The 24,386-nt window shown below is 40.5% G+C and overlaps 2 protein-coding genes across 2 annotated transcripts; one reads left to right on the top strand and one right to left on the bottom strand.

The window, feature by feature from the left end:
* Positions 1 to 375: 375 nt before the first annotated feature.
* elof1 (elongation factor 1) lies at positions 376 to 2,935 on the top strand. The gene is made up of 4 exons (XM_080904541.1): positions 376 to 446; positions 1,509 to 1,631; positions 1,703 to 1,773; positions 2,223 to 2,935. The coding sequence occupies exons 2-4, from the start codon at positions 1,516 to 1,518 to the stop codon at positions 2,285 to 2,287; spliced, it is 252 nt and encodes an 83-aa protein (XP_080760667.1). The 5' UTR covers positions 376 to 446; positions 1,509 to 1,515; the 3' UTR covers positions 2,288 to 2,935.
* Positions 2,936 to 3,000: 65 nt separating this feature from the next.
* On the bottom strand, positions 3,001 to 16,506 carry cnn1b (calponin 1, basic, smooth muscle, b). The gene is made up of 7 exons (XM_080904540.1): positions 16,164 to 16,506; positions 8,258 to 8,379; positions 8,106 to 8,172; positions 7,052 to 7,189; positions 6,721 to 6,837; positions 6,263 to 6,406; positions 3,001 to 5,566 (listed from the first exon to the last, which is right to left on the bottom strand). The coding sequence occupies exons 1-7, from the start codon at positions 16,221 to 16,223 to the stop codon at positions 5,321 to 5,323; spliced, it is 894 nt and encodes a 297-aa protein (XP_080760666.1). The 5' UTR covers positions 16,224 to 16,506; the 3' UTR covers positions 3,001 to 5,320.
* Positions 16,507 to 24,386: the final 7,880 nt, after the last annotated feature.

Raw genomic sequence — 24,386 nt, 5'->3', positions numbered from 1 at the left:
TTTTTATACTGTGGACCCCACATTTCTAGAGTAGATTAAAAAAAAACCCAAAAAAAACTTTTCTGCCATTTAAGTATTTATCTATTATTTAATTACGGTGGTGTGGTTTTAATGGTCACGGTGGGGTGTGTTTATCAGGAGGGAAAGCTGTAAAATTTACGAAAATACAGGTACAAGTCCAAAATTTCAGCCCTCCTTCACATTTTACAAAGCAGTCCAGTCCTTTGTTGACCCGGTTGTTGAGTCCGGGGCGGTTTGATGTCCCTAATCTACAGTATCAGCTTGTTTATCAATCTGGAGGCAGATCCACTATTGGACCCCCAGAAGACAGCCAATCAAAAGCCTGACCAAACTCCCACCTAACCAATCAGAAGCGTCCTCAGTGAGACGCTGCATCTGTACCAAGTTGAAGAGCGGAGCATCCTCTGCCGAAAGACATCTCGTTGGTAAGACAACCGTCTCGTCGTCGCTCAAATGTCAAAAGCTGTAGTGCAGAGAAGCGCACTTTGTGTTTACCGGTTACCTTCTAGGTTGTTTCGGAAAGCAACTTTTTGCGTCAGTCAGAATCCTCCTACATGACAGCAGCATGTTAGCGCGTTAGCTGCTAACATATAGCCCTAGCTTTTTGGCGTTTATAGAGCGAGCATCTCCGCATCCCCTCTGTTATTATTTTAGCTCTTTGGAGGAGTGTCCACACCTCGAAGCTATGACTATAATAAAACACATTTCAGGTTTTGTTTACACATTGGCAACAGCGTTGGTTATCGTTTCTAAGATATTTTAAGTAACCCACATCTCGCGGCAGTCATTGTTTTGGAAAATAAACCTTTACTGATAAGCAGCTGCGTGCTGGGATTGCACTGTCTGCTGTGTTAACAGTAAGCTATGTAAGTGATGGGTTAGAGCCGTCTCTGTTTAGTACAATATGTGAAAGATTCATGTGGTGTTGAAATAATCGGAAAAACGAGTTTCCTGTGGGGACATTTTAAACGAATGTACACTCAGGCCTAACTTGGAAATTCGGAGAAATTTTAGTCCAAGACTTTCTCTAAAAAAAATAATCTATAGCAGATGAAAGTAAATAATTGATTGCAATTTTAATCAACATTTCAAGTTCGTGTTTTGTATTATGGTTTTTGCTAATCTTAGCTGCTCATATAGGATAGTAACTAATAGTTGCTGTCTACTTATACTAGTCAGAAAAGTTGTTTTATAACAGCCATACTTGCAACAATGCAGATAAAGTGTTTATATACTGTGTGACTATGTTGAATATAAAAACACACCAAGCAATAAAATCGTATGAGATCAATGTAAAGGCGCATAAACACAACTTCAAAGTCCATGTGAGTGCAAGACACCACTGCAGTGACTAGTCAGATAACATGGATCACATAAGTTAGGCAGGACACACAGATACATGTCTAAGAAAATCTTCTAAACGAAATGGAATGTGAAAGCGTAATGGAAACACCTGTGTTTTTTTTTTTTGTTTTTTTTGTCTACAGAGATATAATGGGCCGCAGAAAGTCAAAAAGAAAGCCACCTCCCAAGAAGAAAATGACAGGTAACCTGGACACCCAGTTCACTTGCCCTTTTTGCAATCACGAGAAATCCTGCGATGTCAAAATGTAAGTATCGCTCCAAATTCTTGAAACATTCATGCATCGGGGACATCCTGCCTAAAGTAACTGTCTCCTAGGGAACGAACCCGCAACACTGGAATTATATCCTGCAGCGTTTGCTTGGAGGAGTTTCAGACTCCCATAACATGTATCCTTTTAATCAACAAAAGATGCTGCTTGCTGCCAGGGATGTTTGATTTTGCTTTTTATTTAGAAGTATATTTCAAAAAGTATTAACTCTCCGAGGTCTAAGTTATCAGAGGTGGTTACTCGACCCCAACTTTATATTTTGGGAAAAGGGAAAACATACTTTTTTTTTTTTTTAAACTAATCACTTGAACGATTACTTTCCTTGTTCTCTGGCTGCCATGACTTGTGACACAGACATGTGATTGCATAGAGTTAGGGTTGGGTTTGTCTGTGATGATGACTTAGACCTTGGAAGGTTAAATACACTCTGCACTTGAATACAGTTCTGGATGCACATGCACATAAAGTACTTTCATTTAAAGTAATACATTTAAGTTGATCTTTGATGCAGCATGTGTATGTTGAATTTTTGAGCACTTGGTTTGGTCCTTAACCTTTTCTCAATAGATCTGTCCGAGCCGGTGGACGTCTACAGTGACTGGATCGATGCCTGTGAAGCAGCCAACCAGTAGCATTCCTAACTGACCTTCTAACCTCAATTTCTGCTTCTTGAAGTAATTTCTGTTGAGCTAGCACAATGTAGCAAACATTTTGTTTTTCTCTTGAGTCACCTGGTGTTCTTAGTTCCTTTTAGGTTTGTTTTTTTTCCCTTGCTGATTATGACACATTACTCTGGCTGGGCCAGAGTGTGGCCATGTTCTTCTGACAGTAACATGTAGCTATAAAAAGATCAATGTAAATGTTTTCATATCTTATGTTAGTGAACTATTGTAGGACTTAACCTTCCCTTCTTTCGGACCAAATTGTTATATAATAGTTTAAAATATAACCTATGAAATATTTCTTTATATCTTCTCTTAGATCGTTTCAAAGATTTATTTAGCATCTAGATGTTGACATATTTAGATTCTGGTGACACAATCAGAATAACTTGTCACATGTAGATTTTCTTTATTTTTCCCCAACTGTGTCACTATTGCACTGAAAACATTTTTTTCCTTTTGGACCAATTTATATTTTTACTGCTAGATTTTCCTTAAAAAAAAAACAAACAAACAGACAAAAACAAAATCACTTTATGTATCTCTCGTACACTACTTTGATGTATTTGTGTACTTCAAGTTGCTGACAGTAGTAAGAAAATAAAGTCACGAAAATGCTTTGTGTGTTTTTATTGCACAAATGTTTATGAATGTTTCATGTTTAGTGAAAAGCATATTGATAAAGAAACCAGGAGCCAGCATGTCAGGGTGAAATGTTAATGAATCTGTACTTGTCAGTGCCAGTATCAGCGCGTTAGTGATGATGAAAAATTTATATGCCATTTAAAAAAATAAAACAAAAAAACACTACATTCTTAGCTAGATTGTAAAGCTTGTACAACACTAGATGGCACACCTCTACAACTTATAAATCATGGAAGCTTTTGAATGATGGGGAGCTGAGAGGAGAAAAAGCATGCACCACTTTCTGTAATCCAAAGCCAGTCTGAAAGCCAGACAGCTGAAAGTGGCGAACAGTTTGAAATTGAGCTCAAACGGGATTTAAATGTTCTCGGGTTATTCCGCCCCAACAATCTCCAACACGTAATGCTGCCAGATTTGCCCCCTCAGATCGAACAATTCGACTGAACCTGAAGGTCACTTCCTCTTTCATGCTGTTTTTGAGTGCATTAATGGTTAATGGGAAGAGTACATACAATAGCTAACTTAACTTATTAAAGGCACGGCCATCTTTGATGGGTAGGTTCTTCGTGTGATGAAGAGGTGATAGCTGTGTTATCCACCTGCTAAACTATTTATTTAAAATAACAGTCTTGGTGCTTATACAAACTGTGCTGTGCGCGTGTGTGTGTGTGTATAGACTGTTTCGTTTTGGACAGCAGTCCTAGTTTGCAGCAGTCGTTTTGACATAAAAATAGTAGGGTAGCAGGCCTGGCCAACAGTTCTGTCCAAACTGACGTCAGTGAGGTTATCTAGAGAGCATATTCTCACTTTTCCATCACATGTATGATTTTATTTAAACTGGGATTTAAAAAAAAAAAAATCTTTAAGTTTAAAATGTAAGCAAGAAATTTAACTTGCTTATACAAGCAGACACCCTGTGCACATATCATGAACCCTGTGATAGGCAGTGGGACCTCTAGCTTTACAAATAACGTTACATTCAAGACATTCGGTGGGTTAGACAGTATGTTGCAGAAGCTTTAAAAATTCTGCATATTTGTCATGACTCACATAAGGATATATCTGCAAGCGCATGGGTCTGCTTTGCTGTTGCTTTTCACAGCCAGTGGTGGACAAAAAAATAAATAATACTTCATTATAGGTCCTGCTTATGAAAAATATCCCCCTGTGTGTGGTAAACTGTATCTGTGTTTTATTCTTTAAGTATAGCTAATAAATATATGAAGTAAAAAGGAAAACACTATCTGGACTGTACAGCAGGAGTGTCATCAAATGGAAAATATTTAAGTTTAGGTGCTCGAATGTGTAACTAATTGTTCGGGCATCATTCCAACACTGGTGGCGTGTGGCCAGGTAGAAGTGCAACAGTAAAGCTAAAGTTCCCAAAAGTCGAAATATTACAGGACTATTTTTTGCAGTGCAAAAACAACTGGTGACCACGTACCAAACTTCAATCTGGATACCACCACACCTGCACGTACTCCTTTATAAAAACCAGTGCACCGTGTCTCTCAGAACCTTTTTAAAAAAAAGACTTTCTCAGTAAACAAACTCTGAAATGCTCCACAACAAGCCATGTAAATGAGCCCTGCAAAAATGGCACAATGGGTAATTTAGCAAACTTAACATGACTATTGGTTAGCGCAGGTGCTCGCGGTGAAAAAAAAAGAAAAAAAAGAAAAGCAATGTCCGCACAAAAGCTGCGCATCGCGATCAGTCTGTGGACTCAGAGCTTGTGTGTCATCCAAAGGAGTGGTATCCTGGAGCCTGCAGAGCTCTTAATGTGGACGTGTTCCAACTGGGTCGAAGTTCAATAGCACCAACTTGTTTGCCCTCCAGGAACTTTGCATATTTTGCTTCATTATGTTCAAACTGGACTGGTTACACGGGGGTAAAAAAAAATTTTTTTTCTAAATTACGATGCAAGTATAAAAAGCTTTAGGGAAAAAAAACAAAAAAAACAAAAAACTATAAATTGCAAAAGATCAAAGATCAAAAAGTCTCCACTTCAGAGCGTGGTTATTTTTAGCTGTAACAATAACATCATTAACTAGAGTGACTGAACTTGGCCACCACATTTTTTTTGTGACGGAAGGTCAGTGTAAACACATTTCTTCTCTTTTACTCACGGAAAGCCAAACAATAAGCTGAAGACTCAAAAACTTGTTTATAAAAGACGGGAAATGAAGCAGACAATGACGTCAATCGATCTGAAAGGTCTGATCGTCGCAAGGACAGTCGCGGCTGGCTGTCTAAAGTAAAAGCGAAAAAAAAAAAAAGGTGGGGGGGTGGGGGCTGGGGTTGGGGTGAGGGAGAGGGAGGTGGGATGGAGGATGCTGCTGTCCATGGTTTTTCCCCTTAGTCAGAGTACTGGTTGTAGCCATCAAACTCCACCTCGCTCCCGTTGTTGCAGTTGGCCTCAGTGGGGTTGATGCAGTACTTGTTGTCGTAGACTTGGCGGGGCAGGCCATAAGTGGTCATGCCCTGTTGAGAGGCCCCTTTGTTGGTGCCCATCTGCAGAGAGATTGTGGTGGTGTCACAGTCCTCCAGCTTCAGGTTCTTGTCAAAAATATGCCTCCTGGTTCCTGGAGCCGTCATGCCGGACTGTAGCAGAGAAAAGCAAGATGGAGGGCGCAGCGGTGTAAATACACTATACCGTTGCATTCATGACAGATGTGTTAACAAATCCAAAGAATCCACCAAAACTAATGAAGTGATCTGAGCAATCAATTTCTCTATATCTCAGCCTGACGTGTCTTAGTCCTCCAAATGCTATTAAAAAACAGTCAACAAGCACGAGGATGTGATTCACTAAGTGTCCTTATAATAAGATAGTCCAGTCAGAACCACATTAGTCAAAGAAAGAACAGTCATCAAATCTGTGATATGACTGTTTGGAGTTCCATGTATATGCACAAAAAGGCAAATGAGGGAGGGCAGTACTGGCAACAGATGTGCAATCACTTAGATCGGACACAGTATGAAATGTAGGAACTGAGGATGGAGGTGGGTTGCAAAGTGGCTTGCAGGAGTGCAGCAACTATTGGTTAGACTAAACCCTGTCAGATCAACTCAAGTTGCAGTTTCACCTAACATGTTTCTAATGTGTCTTTTTAATAAGTGTATATATTTTGTGTAATAACATTTTATCTCTTTGATGCAACAATAAAAGGGATTTTGTTCATTTCAAGATACATTTTAAAAACGATAATACATACTAACCATGCTAGATCTATATCGCCAAGAAACTGTGTAGTGAACAAGTGTTACTTTAGTCTAAAATTATACATCTCTTCCCACCTGGCTGGCTCCCTTGTTGGTGCCCATCTGTAGGCTGATAGTAGATTGGTCAGGGGTGTCCATGCCTATTTTGGCATCATACAAATGGCGTCGTGTCCCGTAAGAGGTCATGCCCTTTTGACTGGCAAACTGGTTAGTGCCCATCTAAATACAGAGGAAAAAGACAGGATTTACATGACATGCAATGTAGTTGCCACAGTTATTCTTTGGAGTGTCTCCAAAAACATCACACTTTAGGATCACGTATGAGGTGTGGTTATTGACCGGTCCATTCCGGTTCCTTGTTTGTTGTTAAAAAGTTGAGAAGACTGTTTGGGGAATATTCATTCAGCAAGAATCCAGCAGGGGGCACAATAACAACACACTGAGAACAGGCTTGGCCAGCAGAACAACACTGCACCATGACAGCTTGGCCATAACACAGTACATTACACGTTTAGCCCTTTTGCCACTCTGACCTGCAGGCCTATGATGTTACGTCCCTCCCTGAGCTTCTCGGGAGCGAAGCGCCGCTGCTGTTTCTCTGCGTACTTCACGCCTATATCGTACCTCGAGTGGAAACCTTTGGACTTGGCCTGAGAGACAGAAGTGGTGGTGACAGAAAGGAAAAATGGTGGTAATAAGAATGCACTTTTCATACCCACATTGCTTTTATTAGATCCATGCTGTTGCCATGGAAATCTAAGCAAAAAAAAAAAAAAAGTATCAAGATCAAATAATAATGTGCAGCCAGTGGTGATTTCAGCGAGATGCCGACGTATGTGAATGTGTGTGCACCGCCGCCCTCACCATTCCAGCCAGAGCGATGAGTGTGCACTGGACCTGAGTGTGGTTGACATTCTCAAACAGATCGTTGGCCTCAAAGATGTCGTGTGGCTTCAGGCCGTACTCCGTGATGGCACGGACGAAATTCCCTATGTTTTCCAGCTGAGAGAAAGAGCAAGAATACAGGCTGGAATAAGATCTTTTGGGCATTTATACATGCCTGGATATATTGGCAGAACAATGGTACTGGCCAGTCTGGCCCTGCTGACAGCTGTCAGCCCATTTGCTATCGGCAAATAGTGACATTCAGCAAAATTCAGAATGTCCAAAAATAATGTAATAAAAGATCTGAAAGGTCCTTGAATTTTTTTTTAAAACTAGATTTCTTTGTTTCCCCTGGTACAAATGATGGGATGCAAACAATACAAACAAAATCAACAATGAAAATATCTATCAGCATATCAACCAAATTATTATTATTTTAAACTCTTATGTTACCGGCCCAGAATTTCATAAGCAATGCATGCCTTTTACAAATGTCTGAGTAGATCCTGTGTTTTTTTTCCTAGAATAAAACCTTGCATAACAACAGAAAAAAATCTGTGACGGTTGCCATCTTGTAACACAAGAAGCTCTGCAATTTCAGAAATGATCTTATTCGCCTTTTTTTGTGATCTCATGTCGGAACTGAGGCTACAGCTCGTGGGCAGTCAGCTTACCTTGGCACCAGGGCCAAGTATTAAGATTCAAGCTCAATAACTTTTGCTAAATATTGACTCTCGATTTGCGCCCATGCCCTTGGAGAGTGCGACTGTGTGACGGTCTGTGTGCATGTGCGGCAGTGTCAATATCACAGCGAGAACTTTCTGAAAGGCGTTTTAATCAACGCTTAAGAGCTCTGTTTGCTTTTTCCTGGTCCAATACTAGGCTAATAAAAGCTGTGCTAAGATGAGCCTCATTTGATATGGAAGCTACTTTATGGAAGGTAAATAAAAGTCTTTGTTGTCAGTGCCAGTGCGGGAGACGAGTTCCACTCGGTGTGGAAAACAGGCCTGAGTTTTGAGAGCTGGAGCATTACCTGGTGCCAGTTTTGACTGGAGTGGTTGATCTTTTTCACAGAGCCCGGCTGGAGAGCATTTATGAGCCTACAAAAAGACAGAGCGAGAGAGAGATTTGAAGAAAGTTCCTGCTTTAAAAAAAACAAAAACAAGGTGGCGTCCATCCACTCACTCGCACAATAGTACTCCATCTTTCAGGCTATCCATGAAGCTGTCCCCAGTCCTTTTGCCAGTCACATCTTCAATCCACAGTCTCAGCTCCTCTTCCTTATGTGGGTCATATTTTCCTGCAAGCTGAGAAGCAGAACAGAGCAGAGATGATCGCTCAAACATGATATGAATTTAGATTTTTTCTGGTTTTATTGATTCAAAACAGTAAGACATTAAATAATTAAATAAATAAAAATAAGACAGCTTGCCCTTTTATGGGCCCTGTAGAAGAACAAAGAGGCATTAATGTGTGTCTACAGTGAAATAATATCCAGTGGATCATATATACATTAAACATTTATATTGTATTTAGTGCGTATTAGACTGTGCCTGCTCTGACCAGAACAATGTAACTGTGTACAAGCTGTAAATATTCATCTAAGACAATGTTCTCCAGGCACGCTGAGATAGTGCAAGGACATGGGTATTAGAAGCCTCCGTTTAGTCTTGGGACCTAGTTAAAACAAGGTCCAGTTTCAATCTCACCCAGGAGCAAAACTGTAAAACATCCAAACAAAATACACAAAAAAAGCAGAGCAAAATAAAGAAAGGCCACTTTGCAAGTGATACCATTTCAAATTATGCAGTGCTAGAAGGGCTTAATTATATTTCCTCATTCAGGGGGTCACGTTGGGGTTACTGCATAGGGTCATAGTTTTATCCCCCCCCCCCCATCAGGTTTCTACTTCATCTGCTGGGAAACTTCTCTCCTCAAGAGACTGCCAACTGTTGCATAGTGTTCAGAAAAATGTTATACAATTCACAACAAACTTTTACGTTTTGTAAACTGATTCAACTTAAGATTATTGTAGACTACATCTAATGATATTTAGTCAACCAAAACTAAAAGAATTTAAAAGCCTAAATTATGACTCAAAGAATTTAACAGTTCAGTCAAAAGACTAAAACTAAATCAAAACGGACACTGGTCGAGTCCTCCATTAACACAAAGAAGCCTTGATGTCTACAAATCTATGGGAAAACGGTGGCTGGGTTTCCTTGACTTATGACCTCCATAAACACTTTTTCAATGAGAATATGGTTCCAATTGCTTGTTTCCAAGTCTTATGGAACATATAGTGAAGTCCAAATATTGTCAGAAAGAGTGATAAAACAGGCCACACTTAAAGGCAGACCTGCTTTGTGACTGACAAGTTGCTGTGATGTGTGTTTGAGAAGCTAAAAGTTACTGCACAATCAGAACCAAAATACTCAGACTTTAAGATGAGACTTCAACCAGTGCTGACGTCACAGCGGCACAAGTTTGTCTTTTATGTACACTCAACTCTAGATGTTCTTCTAATACATTTTATTTGATATTTTCTAGTCTTTAAATTTGAGAAATCTTCAGCAGACTGCATGTGCCACTCAACTATTCATATATTTGTGTCTCCATGTAGACGTGTGGAGAGACAGAAATATGTGTAAAAATCTCAAGTCACCTCTCATGTCTTTATATTTTTCTGGGAAAATGGCTGCTGCAATTTATTGAAGCATGCAAACATAAAGAAAAATGTTTGCATGTTAGAATTGTATGGTAACGTTTGTACAATTCTAACAAGCTTGAAAGTCAACTTTTGGTATGACCACCATTCTTCAATATAGCCTGATCTCTCTTAGGCAGCTTTCTATAATTTCTTTAAGTAGGCTTCAGGAATAGTTCTCTAGGCTTCTTGAAGGACATTTAAAGCTCTTTTTTGATGTTAGCTGCCTTTTGTTCCATTCTCTGTCAAATTGATCCCACATTGCTTCAATAATGTTGACATCCCGGCTCTTGGGAGGCGAGTGCATAAGTGATAAAGTTCTCTAGTGTGTGTGTGTGTGTGTATGCTTTTACTGCATTCACAGTGTCTTTGGGAGCATTGTCATGCTGAAAAATGAAGCTGTTGCCAATCAGATACTTGCCCTATGGTACTAAAAGGATCAAACTTGACAGTATTTTTTCAGTATTCATAATTCCATCATTTTTGACAAGATCACACCACTAGCTGAAATGTAGCCCTAACCTCCACCATGTTTTGCAGATGGCTTACCCCGCCCACTGTTATACCCCTCTCCTGACCTTCTCCATACATATTGAGATGATCTGAACCAAAAGTTTCAAATGCAGATTTATCGCTTCATCAGACCCCATATGGAAAAGAAATAGTAAAAACTTATGTGATTACTCATGAAAGTGGCCACTTTCTCATTACTTTCATACATTGTTTTAGTAAGTATCCAAAACATACAAGTTTCATTATATAATTTTTTGATAGATAGATAGATAGCTAGCTATCTATCTCTCTTTTCCATATGGGACTGGCTTCCACTGATTTTCATGTATAATGTGACATAGCCCAGCCTTTTCTTCCCGTTTTGGTTCTTTAAGAATGGCTACTTCCTTCCTTCATCCTTCCACTGACACCTTTTCTGATGAGATGGAGCAAAAGGACCAGATACATCTCTCAGGTTCTGAGTTAGATCTTTGCTGGATTTCTTCCCCAGTTTCTTGATGTTCCTAATGACTTTTAGATAATAATATCTTCAGCAGATAAACTTTTTTTTTTCTTTTTAAGACCCAGCACTTTCTTTTGTTTACTTGTCCCTCCTTTTAAGGACACACAGGCTGAGCTTGCTACATTTTCAGCTAATAGCTTTTTGTGAATCACCTTGTTAGTGCAAAAATACAATTTTATTCCCCTCAAACTCTTATATTTGGCAAATTTTATTTTATTATTTATCAAAAGAAACATGAACAAATTATATGTTTCTTTGACAGGCTGCTAGTAACAAAACGCCAAAAGATACAATTTAAAATTGGTTCTTTTGGAAGTTGTCTGTTATGTGTCGACACAAGACTTTTTAATGCTTGATGATTCAGAGGTCAGCGTTAAGTGACTTAAACAAAAACATTCCTCTGAAAATAGTCAGGTACAAGAATGGGACTGAAAATAAGTATAAAAAACAAAACAAAGAAAAACTCTGAAGAACTTAAAAATTATTCCTCAGGACCTCTTTTTTAAAATAAAAATAAATAAATAAATAAATAAATAAATAAATAAATAAATAAATGGCAACAAAGTCAGCCTCCTGGGAGGTAAAATATAAAGAAATGATGAGTGGCTAAAGAGTTTTGCACATTACTGTATGAGATGGATTATTTAAGTGCACTAATTGAAAACTGGCCTCTCCGTTTTATTTCAAGGTGGAGTGCCTTCCTAAAGATTTATCAGGAAACTATGTATAATTTACACATATGTATAATAAAGTGTTATCATTCTTACTGATAGTTGAAAGTATAAGGATACTGTATGTGAGAAATTGGTATGAGAATAGTAGACTCTGTAATCTAAAATACAACATTCAAATCCTTAAATACATGAATAGCAGCTTCTTTCATGCCTCAGAGTCTCACAGAGGATGACGCTCCATATCTGAAAGTCTTACTATATACTGAAAAATACTCTAAGCTGAGGTGTAAAGAGAACAGGAAGGAAAATGAAATGTGGACATTTCTGCATGCAGAAACACACAGGCCTCTCCCTCTCTCTCCATGCATTTCCTTATTGGCATAAACACACTGCCCTAATACTTTGAATTCTGGCATGGGGGTTTAAGGCTGCCCCCCCCCCCCCCCCACCTCACCCCTTCACCACACACACACACACACACACACACACACACACACACACACACACACACACACACACACACACACACTTCCTGAATGTTCTGCAGATAAGTCTTCACAGTCTGGGATCAGCAGCCAACACAAACAAGTATTTCAAAGCAGCAGGGGATAGCGTGGACTCCAGTCCATCACACCAAACTTGGGAGAAACAGCTTTTCCTAAACACTCCTCCCTCTCCCTCTGCCTGTCTCGCTCTGTGTATTCGATTGGCTGCGCTCATATTTCTCCCTCACAATCTCTCTCCTTCTTCTCTCCCTTTGGGTTTTCCAGAATCTGCCCTTTTACAGCGAGTTGACTATTCAGGCACCCAATGTCCGATAAAGGCACACCAAGTCAACAGGTCCCCCTGCCAGTCGGGGGGGGGGGGGGGGGGGGTTGATTTAATTGTGCTTTGTCTTTTGATTGCCGAACTCCACTGCCACAATAAAAACTATTTTAGGCATGAAACACACAGAGAGAAAAGGCAAACAGAACAAAAAATGATCTGACTGTATACTGACGGATGTTATCGAGAGCATGTAACACTTGTAATTCCACCATGAGTGGTAATTACAATAAATAAATAAATAAATAAAAAGAATCAGTAACTGTAAGATCATAGCAAAAGCTATCAGAACATTATGCTAGCTGTCTTAGCTTAGCCAGCATTAGCTAAAAGTAGCTCCACGTGTGGCTGATCATACCAGACCAAGTAAGGCTGTGGCAGTAAATCTTCTGACTGCACTGAACTCCAGTTTGGTGCATTTCATTTCTTATGAATAGAACTTTTTATTTGATTAATGGTGGTCGGCTCTTTTTAAAGGGTTAAATAGTGGCATGTGAAGCTAAAAAAAACCAGTACAAGATTGTCAGCAAAGTGTGTCAGGATGTCACGTGAAAAGTCAAATGAATTACTCTGAAAAAAAACTCTTAATAATAAATCATCATCCCTGAGGGGACACCCAGAATCAATATATAAAGTCAGTTTTGCAGATAACTGAGGTGGAGCCCATGTTTGTCTGCTTTATATACAGTTAGGCAAATACTACAGTATATTGATTCTAAAACCATGGGTTGGCCCTTTCCTGAAAATCGAAATAAAGGATTAACAAGACATTGTAGGATGATTAATAAATGAGAAGAAATAAAGCAATAGCTCTAATTCTTTTATAGTTATAATAATTTAGATTTTTGAACAATAAACTTAAAAGGGAAAATAAGAAAAAGCCCCCAGTAACCCCAACATTTTCACAGGGATCAATAAGACCAAGAGGTTTAGCAATTGCTGGCTTCATCTCCATTGATGTATTGCATGTTTGAGATTTATCACTTCGTTTTATGAGTGAATTTTCTGCTAATTTGGTGTTTTCTTCAGATGTTTTGTACTTCAAATAAATATATATTCAATAATCTTAGAGCTTATAGCCAATTTTATTTAAGGAGTCATACTGTGCGGCTACAGCATGGATTTATTAAGAAAACGCATATAAAAAAAAAAAGAAAAAAAAGAAAAAAAGAAAAATGTGGACTGCCCTGCACTGTATAGTGGTGAGTTCAAAAACCAGTGTAACAATAGGAAAGAGCTACAAAGTGCCAGTAAGCTGAAGCAGCCATGCCACACACGTCACCTACACAGCAGTTTGCAGGAGGAAAAACTGCCAGCATTTGTCACCATAAGCTAACGGTCAGTTCGAACCAAGTAGGGCTGCTGCAGCTAAACTCTGGGTGTACTGACCCGAGCAGTGGACTGTGACAGAGAAAATTAAACAGGCTCACAAGAATGGCTCCAGAGCTTTGCTACACTATCACAGACTATTTGCTGTAACCGCTGGTGTAAATACGCGAGTTGAGCTGTTAGTGCCTGATATGTGGATTTCCGCCCCTCCCTCATTTATTTGTTTGCATCGAGTCTCCTTGGATTCACTGTGTGAACTACTGGCATGGCCTTGTCTTTGCTATCTATCGCCTATCTGTCTCCTGTCCACCTGTGTTCTATCAGGACAGTGTTTTGTCATTCTTGACTTGGATGTAAACTGTTTAGAGTGAGCACACTTTCTCACGTTCCAAGTCAGAGCCCAGTCACTCCATAAAAGGCCATTAGATGATGATCATGTACCTGTCAGTCTTTCTGCTGCATCTCTGCCCCTCTCTGATGTCACGCTGCTGGAACGCAGCATCCCGCCATTACTCTCATTTAAGCCCTTAGGCTTAAATAAAAATTTTATATCCCCCCCAACACACACACACACACACACACACACACACACACACACACACACACACACACACACACACACACACACGACCCTACTTCTCAATTTCCACTCACTGCATGTACGTGATCGGCTTGGAAATGGCACTGTGGTGTCGGTAAAATAGCAGCCTGACTGCTGAAAGGAATGCGGGCTTCATAGAGTGTGCTGCACCTCTGCATGAGACTAAAGCACAGCTGAGAGATGGCACCATTCAGGGAAGAGGCCAGGGCAATGATGATTATAATGATGATGATCTGGGTATTGGAACAGTCACAGGCTGACCTTTGTCATTCTGGCTGTTAGCAGCTGTGACTCATCCAAACATACAGAGTCACTGCTGTCACCGCACAGGCAGAAAATCCCAGTAATTTTATTCACACTCACAAAGTGAACACGGCCTAGCTTCCCCACAACGGTGACAACACAAAAAAAAAAAAAAAAGCTTGAAAATCAGGATTGTGCATGTTTATCCTTACCCAGGTACAAACTGATTTAAAGGTGGAATGTGAGTCAACACTTGTCAGGTGATCCGGCCAGTTTAAAAAAAAAAAAAAAAAAAAAAAAAAAAAAAAAAAAATCAGTAATATAATGTGCAATGGCACAACACAGATACGTTCCACCCTGCCAAAATAGTGAGAAATTAATTTTTCAAAGTGATATATATATTATATTGTATTTGGTATATTAGCAACAATATTCCACATCCCAAAATAAATACTCTCACTGACCTAATCATTACAATCTTTCAAAGCTTACTGAATGTAATACTTCCTGTTAAACTTGTGTCATATGTAATTATATGGAACTGCTTTCCAGTTTGCTCTCTCACATGCACATCCATTTACGTCTAGGAAAAGGTTCATAAAAGGTGGAGGATGTGAATTTTAATGTAGTATAATTAGTGAGGGGTGCACACTCACTAATGATACACTAAGTTTTTAATGTTGGCGTGTGTGTAGTTTTCATTCAGTCTCGGTCGTTGTGTCCTTGGGCAAGACACTTCACCCGTTGCCTACTGGTGGTGGTCAGAGGGCCCGGTGGCGCCAGTGTCCGGCAGCCTCGCCTCTGTCAGTGCGCCCCAGGGTGGCTGTGGCTACAATGTAGCTTGCCATCACCAGTGTGTGAATGGGTGTATGAATGGGTGGATGACTGGATATGTAAAGCGCTTTGGGGTCCTTAGGGACTAGTAAAGCGCTATATAAATACAGGCCATTTACCATTCATCTAATTTCTCTGTTCAATCCCCTTTCTCACTGCACAGTGCAGCTTCAAGCTCAGCCTTTGTAAGATCACCTTCTTCCATGTTTCAGTCACTTTTTGATTTCTCTGAGGGGAGATCAGCCAAACAACAATAACAGAGCACTCCCTCCACCACGTGCTTCACTCCAGCACACTATAAAGCCCTGACCCTGCATAATCGCACGAATCATTTGGCCACTAAAGCCTGTTTTCTGCTCGAAAAACAATCACCTCCTTCACGGTGTGATCTCTTACCAAAAGACAGAAGTGTGTCACCGCAGCGGTTTTCCCAAGCACACAACCTGAAATTAAACTGGAATGAGATCACATCACCGATGATATCTTCCCCCCCCACCCTCTCGGTGTAACGTTAAGATACATGTAGGAGTTCCTTTCCAACTGTTTGATGCAGAGCCACAGGCCAACAGCAGGTGTATTTATCTCTACGTCTTTTGCTGCGAGTTGTTTCAACATGCTTAACTATAAAAGCAGCCACCACAAACCCTCTCTTCTGTTTCTTTGTATCACAGTTTCGTTGGAAAAACTGCGTATTTACAGCAATCACAGAGAGCTTGTTGTTTACTTTGCTATTATACTGGGTAGATCAACCTGTTATTGACCCTTTGTGGACCTCTGACCCCCACCAGAGGAGCCCATGCTTCACCTACAGCATCCAAACACACTCTGGATAACTAATATTAAAAAAAAGAAAGAAAACATACCTTACTCTTGACCTCGGCGGAGAGTCCGAAGGCTGGGCCGCTCCTGAAATGTGTTGTCATTCTGTCGGGTTTTCTTTTCTTTTCTTTTCTTTTTTGGCTATTTACAGTGGAGCTAGGGGGGAGCTTTAAAAATGGAGAAGCAGGTTAGAGCTCTCTGTCCAAACAAGGCAGGGAAAGCACGCAGAGAAAGTCCCCAACAAATCCGCGGGTATCTTTTACCCCCCTTTTCTTTTCTTTTTATTAATAATATTATTATTCGCCCCAGTCGTGCTCGGACCTGCTGGCGGAGGTTTTTGGACAACTTTCCAACACTTTTCCGAATCTTTTTAAAACTCTTCCCATGTGTGTGCTCTCTGATTGGCCGCGAACTCCGTCCAATCCGGACGCAGCCCCATCACGGAGGGGAGTGATGTCACCGCTCGGGTATTGGATTTAATCAGTGTCACTTTTTCCACCTTCATACCGGTCCGGGATAATTCACACGTGTGTTAATATGCAGTTTGAAGGAGTTATGTCATTGCCATGTTCAGATCAATTTCTGTTTTTACTCAAGGTCTTAAAAGGAAATTCACGTAGCAGTAACATTTAATTCAGTAATATGAATAATTAAATATTAAGGAGATCTATAGCCTAGATAACTGCAATAAAGTCATACAGTAACATATTAGAAAAGGAAGTCTTAAAACAAATTAAAAATACACGCTTAGATATATAAAAATACTAATATGTGTCTAAAACTGGTCTACTATGTTAATAGAACTACTAAAACACATTATTACCAAAATTGAGTAATCACCCATCATTGAATTCAGGTGTTCCAATCACTTTCATGGCCACAAATGTATTAAATCAAGCACCTAGGCAAGCAGAGTGCTTTTTCAAACATGGGTCGCTCTCAGGAGCTAACTAAATTCCAGTGTGGAACTGTGATAGGATACCACCCGTGTTATATATCCAGTTGTGAAATTTCTTCTGTATTAAATATTCCATGGACCTCCAAATTTCATCAGAAAATCAGATTGGCCATCAGATTAACTCAAGAACAGTGCATACAGAGCTTCATGGAATTGGTTTCCATGGCCGAGCAGCTGCATCCAAGCCGCATATTGCAAAGCACAACATTAAGTGTTGTTTGCAGTGGTGTAAAGCATGAGTGCGTGTGCTTCTCAGTCTGGTATTCCGATAGATGAGTTTGGGTTTGGCAGTTGTCAGGAGAACAGCACTTGTCTAACATTGTCATTGTACCAAGTGTAAAGTTTGGTGGAGGGGGATTGTGGTGTGAGGCTGTTTTTCAGGATTCCGGCTTGGCCCCTTTGTTCCAACGAAAGGAACTCTTAATGCGTCAGCATACCAAAACATTTTGGACAATTTCATACCCCCAACTTAGTAGGAACAGTTTGGGGATGGGCCCTAATATAAGTGTGCACATTCTAATATAAGTGTGCACTAGTGCACAAAGCAAGACCCATAAAGACATGGATGAGTGAGTTTGGTGTAGAAGAACTTATTTGGCCTGCAAAGAGTCCTGACCCCAACCTGACAGAACACCTTTGGGATGAATTAGAGTGGAGGCGGTGAGCCAGGCCTTCTTATCAGTTAGTGTCTGACTTCACAAAAGTGGTTCTTGAAGAAACTACGACTACGACTACTTTTGGCCATATTGTGTATGTAATATACCAAGCAATGATAAGCGACAATGCTAGTAGCGGTTTTCTACTGAAAAGGATCAGGTCCCTAATCATTTCTTTACTGCATCTCAGTCATGAAATGACCGGTGCTAGTGTCAAAAAGTAGTCACAGCTGCCATAGTTGGTGATAAAGAGCTGTACGAGCCTACAGCTAAGCAAACCTTTGAGATTAATGCTAACAATCGGCACACTAACATACTCACAATGAAAATACTAACATGTTTTGCAGGCACTGTTTGCTCTGTACTGTATCTTAAATTAGCATGTTAGCATTTGCTAATTAGTACCCAACACAATGCAAAATGGAGGTTGGTGAGTGTGGGAGGGAAGGGATTTTACCACTACCCTCCAGTGACCCCATCAGATCCTCAGATGAACAGTAAAACATTATATATTACACTGATTTTTTTATTCAACAAATGCTAAGCTAAAATGCAGACACAGTATGTGAAAAAGTGCTCCCAAGTAGCTTCCCCTACAGCAGTCAGGCACTGATCAAGCACTTAATAAATTTATCATGTGTGTGTCAGTTTGCTTACTGGTCTGGAGTGTTCAGGTGTGTGTTTACACGATGTCTAGGAGGAAAGACATCGACAATTATCTTAGAAAAGCAACTGCTGATGTCTGTCAGTCTAGGAAGGGTTTTAAGACCAAATCCAAACAATTTGAAGTCCATCTACTCTGAAGAAGATTATTCAAAACATGCAACACCATTGCCAATCTTTCTAGGAGTGGAAATCCCAGCAAATTCAGCCCGAAGTCAGATTGTGCAATACAGAAAATAAACGAGCTACGTCTCAGACTCTACTGGCTTCTGTTAGCATGTTAAATGTGAAAGTTCAGTTAGAAAAAGACTGAACAAAAACGGCTTGTTTCGAAGAGTTGGCAAGAGAAAGCCTATTCAGTCTAAAAAGAAAATGGCAGCACGTTTTTGGTTTGCAAAGTTTCATCTGAACAAATCTTGTGGAACAACGTCCTTTGGACAAAAACACCTAAGTGGAGATATTTGGCCAAAATGTGGAGCTCTATGTTTGAAGAAAACTAAACATAGCATATTAATACAAACCCCTCATACCAACTGTTTGTTGTTGAGTTGGCCATCAGCTCCTCTGTATACCGAAGTATTTCACAGTAAAATGTAAGGCCATTTGTCTGACAGCTAAAGCTTGGATGAAATTAAGTCATGCAACAGGACAATGATCCCAAGCACAAGAGCAAATGTACAACAGAATAACTGAAAAAAAGAAAAGAATCAGGTGTCTCTACAAGGTGATGAATCGTGGGTTGTGTGTAGTTTTCACACATGGCTTATGCATTTTGTCTCAGTTTTTGTAACCGTGTGTAATGCATGGTGATGTTGTTCGTGTCAGGTTGTTTTTAAATCACTTTAGAACCTGTTAAAGATCAGATAATGTTTATTATATTTATTACAGTTAAAAAGGTGTATTTTCTCTTTCACATGGCGATACATAATAATAATAATGGATTGGATTTATATAGCGCTTTTCAAGGCCCCCAAATCGCTTTACAATACCACTATTCATTCACTCTCACATTCATACACTGGTGGAGGCAAGCTACAGTTGTAGCCACAGCTGCCCTGGGGCAGACTGACAGAAGCGAGGCTGCCATATCGCGCCATCGGCCCCTCTGGCCATCACCAGTAGGCAAGTAGGGTAAAGTGCCTTGCCCAAGGACACAACGACCAGGACAGAGAGCCCAGGGACCGAACCGGCGACTTTCCGGTTACAGATGCGATTCCCAACCCCCTGAGCCATGGTCGCCCCCCATAGACCAAAATCAGTATGAACCTAGTGCTATCATAGGTTTGATTGAATTAGCTCCATTAGCGTAAAGAGTATAGAAGTCCTTGATGCGTGTCTTACCCTCTCTCTCTCTCAGCTTTCCTGTCTATCATCACTGTTGCTATCCAAGAAATGCCAAGAAAATAATATTTTTTTTAAAAAGCCAGTAACTTATTAGGCTGTAGATGACATTGGCCTTGGCTCAGGCGATAGAGCGGGATATCTACCAATCTGATGGCTGGTGGTTTGATTCCTGACTCCTCCAGTCTGCATGTTTAAGTGTCCTTAACCCTGGAGAACCCATGGGGTCAAATTTGACCCCATGGTTTCCCTAGAAAACCAATGGGGTCGACTCTGACCCCATGGGTTCTCCAGGGTTGAAGAGTGTGGATGTTAAACAAGTCACAGAACCGGTGAATGAGTCTTATGGCAGAAAGTACTAATGAGTGTTCAGGTAGAGTAGAACAGCACCAGTCAATCTACCATCTGTAGAATTAAGTATTTTGTTCAATGTAGTTTACAATCCCGCCAAGTTGTGTGAATTTAAATGTGGCAAAGTGACCTAACCATGAGGTTTGTAGTTTCTTAATCGACTCAATCGTCCTCAGCTGACTGAAGTAATCAGAACACTTAAAGGACTGGTTCTGGCTGAAATTTAAAGTTTTGCTATTGATTTTGAAGACAACATTCCAGAACAGATCTGGAATATTTGACAGGATCCAATGAGTGTTTCCATGTTAGTTTTCAAGCCAACATAATAATAATGGATTGCATTTATATAGCGCTTTCTAGACACTCAAAGCGCTTTACATTTCCACTATTCATTCACTCTCACATTCACACACTGGTGGAGGCAGCTACAGTTGTAGCCACAGCTGCCCTGGGGCAGACTGACAGAAGCGAGGCTGCCATATCGGGCCATCGGCCCCTCTGGCCAACACCAGTAGGCGGTAGGGTGAAGTGTCTTGCCCAAGGATCCAATGACCAGGACAGACAGAGCTGGGGATTGAACCGGCAACCTTCGGGTTACAAGATGAGCTTCCCAACCCCCTGAATCACGGTCGCCCCAAACCCCAAACATGGATGAGAAGTTATCAAAATACTTTGTTATGTCAAAGAATAGAGTGCTCATCCCTGTACACTGCTGTGGGACTTTTTTTTTCCGTGTGTTTGACGTGTGTTTGACTGTGCGTAAAAGCTACTGTAGTGTGCCTGACGTCACCCTGGGAACAATGAGGTGGTTTTCCTGTTTTACTCCAGAGCGTTAACTCTTCTTTCCCCCATAGGCGGGCAGACGACAAGGAAAGGAATGCAGCAGATTCAGGGGGGTCCGTGTAACAGGGAGCTAGGGAGGACAGGGAAAGCGACTCCCAAGTAGCATGATTCATTCCCTCTTCTCTCTTTTGAGTGCATTTGAACGTTAAGATTATTGCTGGCATGCCAGACTCAGAGAGGAACATTCTGGAAAAGCCAGAGATGGATGAAAAAGAGAGGAACAGAGAGCAGGATGTGTGGCTGTGGTGGTTGGGATACCCAATGAAAGAGTGCAAATAACTATTGGATATACACTGTTACACCGTAGCAATGCAAGGGCTTCAAGTCAGACAGTGGCAGATTTATACAGACCCAGCTGAAATTAATTAGTGCAGAGCACTGGTCTGCATGAGAGACTTTTGGAGACCACAATGGGATTGGCATGTTCACAGTCTAGCATGCCATAGCTACAATCTGTCATGGTAATCCAAAGACAGAAAGCAAACATTGCAGGACCTAAAAGTTCCTTCTCAGTTTCAGGAGTTTAGAACCCAATTGATATCCACCCAGATGGTCCAGTGTTGATCAAGGGAAAATAGTGGGTCTAATGGCAAAATTTTCCCTCCATATAATGATGATTATATACAGGAAGGCATAACTGTTTCTGTTATTCTTGGACAAGGTTTGAATTCCATTAGCTTAAAGGAATCATTAAGAATGTGGTAAAGGAGCCATGTGGTTGTTTTTCATAATTCAGCTGATGGAGGAGTCCAAACAGTCGGTGCTCAGTGGAGCCTGATTGGCTTGCTGTAGAATACCAGAATTGGCAGGTCAACCTCTGACGCCCTTTGGTTTTCACAGATGTGAGCAGGTTCACCCTGAGCACATGTGACAGATGTGAAAAGGTCTCGAGAAGTTGAGGAGAACCTTGTACTACCTTTAAAATCGGTTCGTGTGACCAGTTTGGTGATGGGTCAGCGATGGTCTAGGCAGGCATATCCATGGAGGGACACACATAGGGTGCCGTAGCCTGACCTCTACAGGTTAGGCTACTGCACCCTAACTGTGTCAAGATGAAATTCTTTGGATCCAGTGTCAAACACTACACAGGTACAGTGGTTCCTGGGTTCCTACTAGTGCATGACAATCCTCAGCTTCCTGTGGGAAGAGCATAGAGGCAGTTGCTGTAAGATGAAGGAATTGATACCATGGACTAGTCCCCACACCTGCCTGACTTAAATCCAACAGAAAACCTCTGGGACATTATGTTTTGAGTTCCATGAACTCAAAGTTGCTCCAATGACATCTCAGTAGCTTGAAAGCATTTAGCTTCATGTGCAGAAGGTGGTCATTGTCCATAGCATTAACCATGGACAATGACCATGGTTAGCCATGCTCATTTGGATGACCTCTGGGTCAGCTGATGGAGGAATCTTAACGGTATGTTGACTGAAATTGAATTCAAATAGCACTTGTTTTATACACTATAAGGACGGAAGGAGAACCTACACAGTACACCTACAGGAACTTTTATGACATTCATTGTGAATTGGTTCCTCTTTGTGGCTATAACAGCTTCCACTCTTTTGGGAAGTTTTCCTACTGGATTTTGGAGTGTTCCTGTGGGAATCTTCTGCATATTCATCCTGAAGAGCATTTGTAAGGTCAGACTTTGATGTTAGACGAGAGAGCCTGACTCACAGTCTTCATTCTAGTTTGTCCCAAAGGTACTTTATAAGGTTGATGTCAGAGATCAGTGTAGTCCTATAAAGTTCTTACAAATAAAACTTATCCAACAATACATTGCCATTAACAGAAAAGTGCCTTCCTTAAAAACTCACACAATATCTAAAGCATTAAGATTTCCCTTCGCTGGAACTAGGGGCTCAAACCAACTCTGGAAAAACAACCAAATACCATTAATGAATTCAGCGATAGAGGTGTGTCACCCAGTACTGCTGCTGCCCATACTTACCATATAAAGCATATTCTGTAATGAATTGTGTAACAGTTGCATTTTGGCCATGTTCTATTGAAAAAGAAAGTTTGGAATTTTGTGGCAAAATCAATGCAAACTGAGAGAGTAAAGGGAAATTTAATAAGGATGTAGCTCGCAGTGAGGCTGCAAACATTTCAGTACCTGTAGGTGAGTTAAAGACTCAATTTCCACGTTGTAAGTTAAGACAGACTTTTGTTTGTTTGTTTGTTTCTTAGAATGCATGTCTTTTTGGAGCAGACTTATTTGTGGAAGAAATACAAACTTGGAGAAGGCTTTAAATTATTTGTTAAAAGTTTGTTAAGGTGTCAGCTAATTTGCTAAAATGCCAGCTAAAGCAATTAGATACTGCCAAAAGGCAAAATATAGCATCCAGTTGCAAGGATGGCTATTCAGCCTCCTCTGGAAGAATTCCTCTGCAAAGCACTAAACCCCCAATTTTGTCCCAGAGGTCACAAGTAGCACTCAGTGTTGTAGCTCACTGCCATCTGTTTTAAGCGTATGTGTGTGTGTGAGAGATGGAGAGAACAGGTGAAAAAGAGGCAAATTGTAAAGCACTTTGGGTAAAAGCACTACATAAATGCAGCCATGGGGCACTGCGGATGCTGCTTGCTCTCTCAGAGTGTCCTAACCTGACAGTTTGGTTGCTTACAGCACTTATGAGTAAGAGATAAAAGCACTTGAATTATAAGATGAATCGAGGTGAAACCTTGAATGAATGTGTGAATTGCAATCAGCTGATGTAGTTGGTAGGGTAACAGTGACGGGAAGTGAAGCATCAGCTCCAAAGCTGTGATTAAAGAAACACTTTAGATTAAATATTAGATTAATGTCTTTAGCTCTACACTTTTAATGCAAGTTGTTATCCACCAGAATTATGCTGTAGAAGTGTAAAAATGTAAAATGCTAAATGTAATAAAGTACAGGGACAATGAGAAGAACATATAACAATAATATTGTAGTTTATGAAAATGCTACCTGTTGAGTTCAGCGCATCAGTAACAGGCTTAATGCTGAGATTACTGAAAGTCCAATAAAAAGAGTAGAGAAACATCATAATGGACCTCATGAACTGGTTAAAGCACAACCTTAAACTCTCACAACATAGTAAAAGCTGACACTCCTAACCTGAAAGCAAATCAAACATTATCAAAGCACAGTAGATTACCATAAACAGCCTGTTAGAATATAGAAATCTGGATTAATTCTGCGTGCCAGGAGATGTGCTCATTTATGCACAATCGCATTCCCTCATGTGCACACGCACACACAAACTAAGCGAGGGTCTTATAAACATTTCACAGGGAGAAGAAGAAGCACACACATGGAATTTGGACGCTTTATTTGGGCATGATGGGAGAAGGGAAGGGCCTGAGCTGACTGGGAGAGGGATAGAAATGTAATGTCTCGTGAAAGAGGAATCCCTCACACTAAAAATAACAGAATACAGTCAGATATTTACTGTACGGTGGGCTTTACT

The sequence above is a fragment of the Rhamphochromis sp. 'chilingali' genome (genome assembly GCF_963969265.1).
Source record: "Rhamphochromis sp. 'chilingali' genome assembly, chromosome: 15".
NCBI lineage: Eukaryota > Metazoa > Chordata > Actinopteri > Cichliformes > Cichlidae > Rhamphochromis > Rhamphochromis sp. 'chilingali'.
This window is presented reverse-complemented; position numbering and strand designations above follow the sequence as displayed.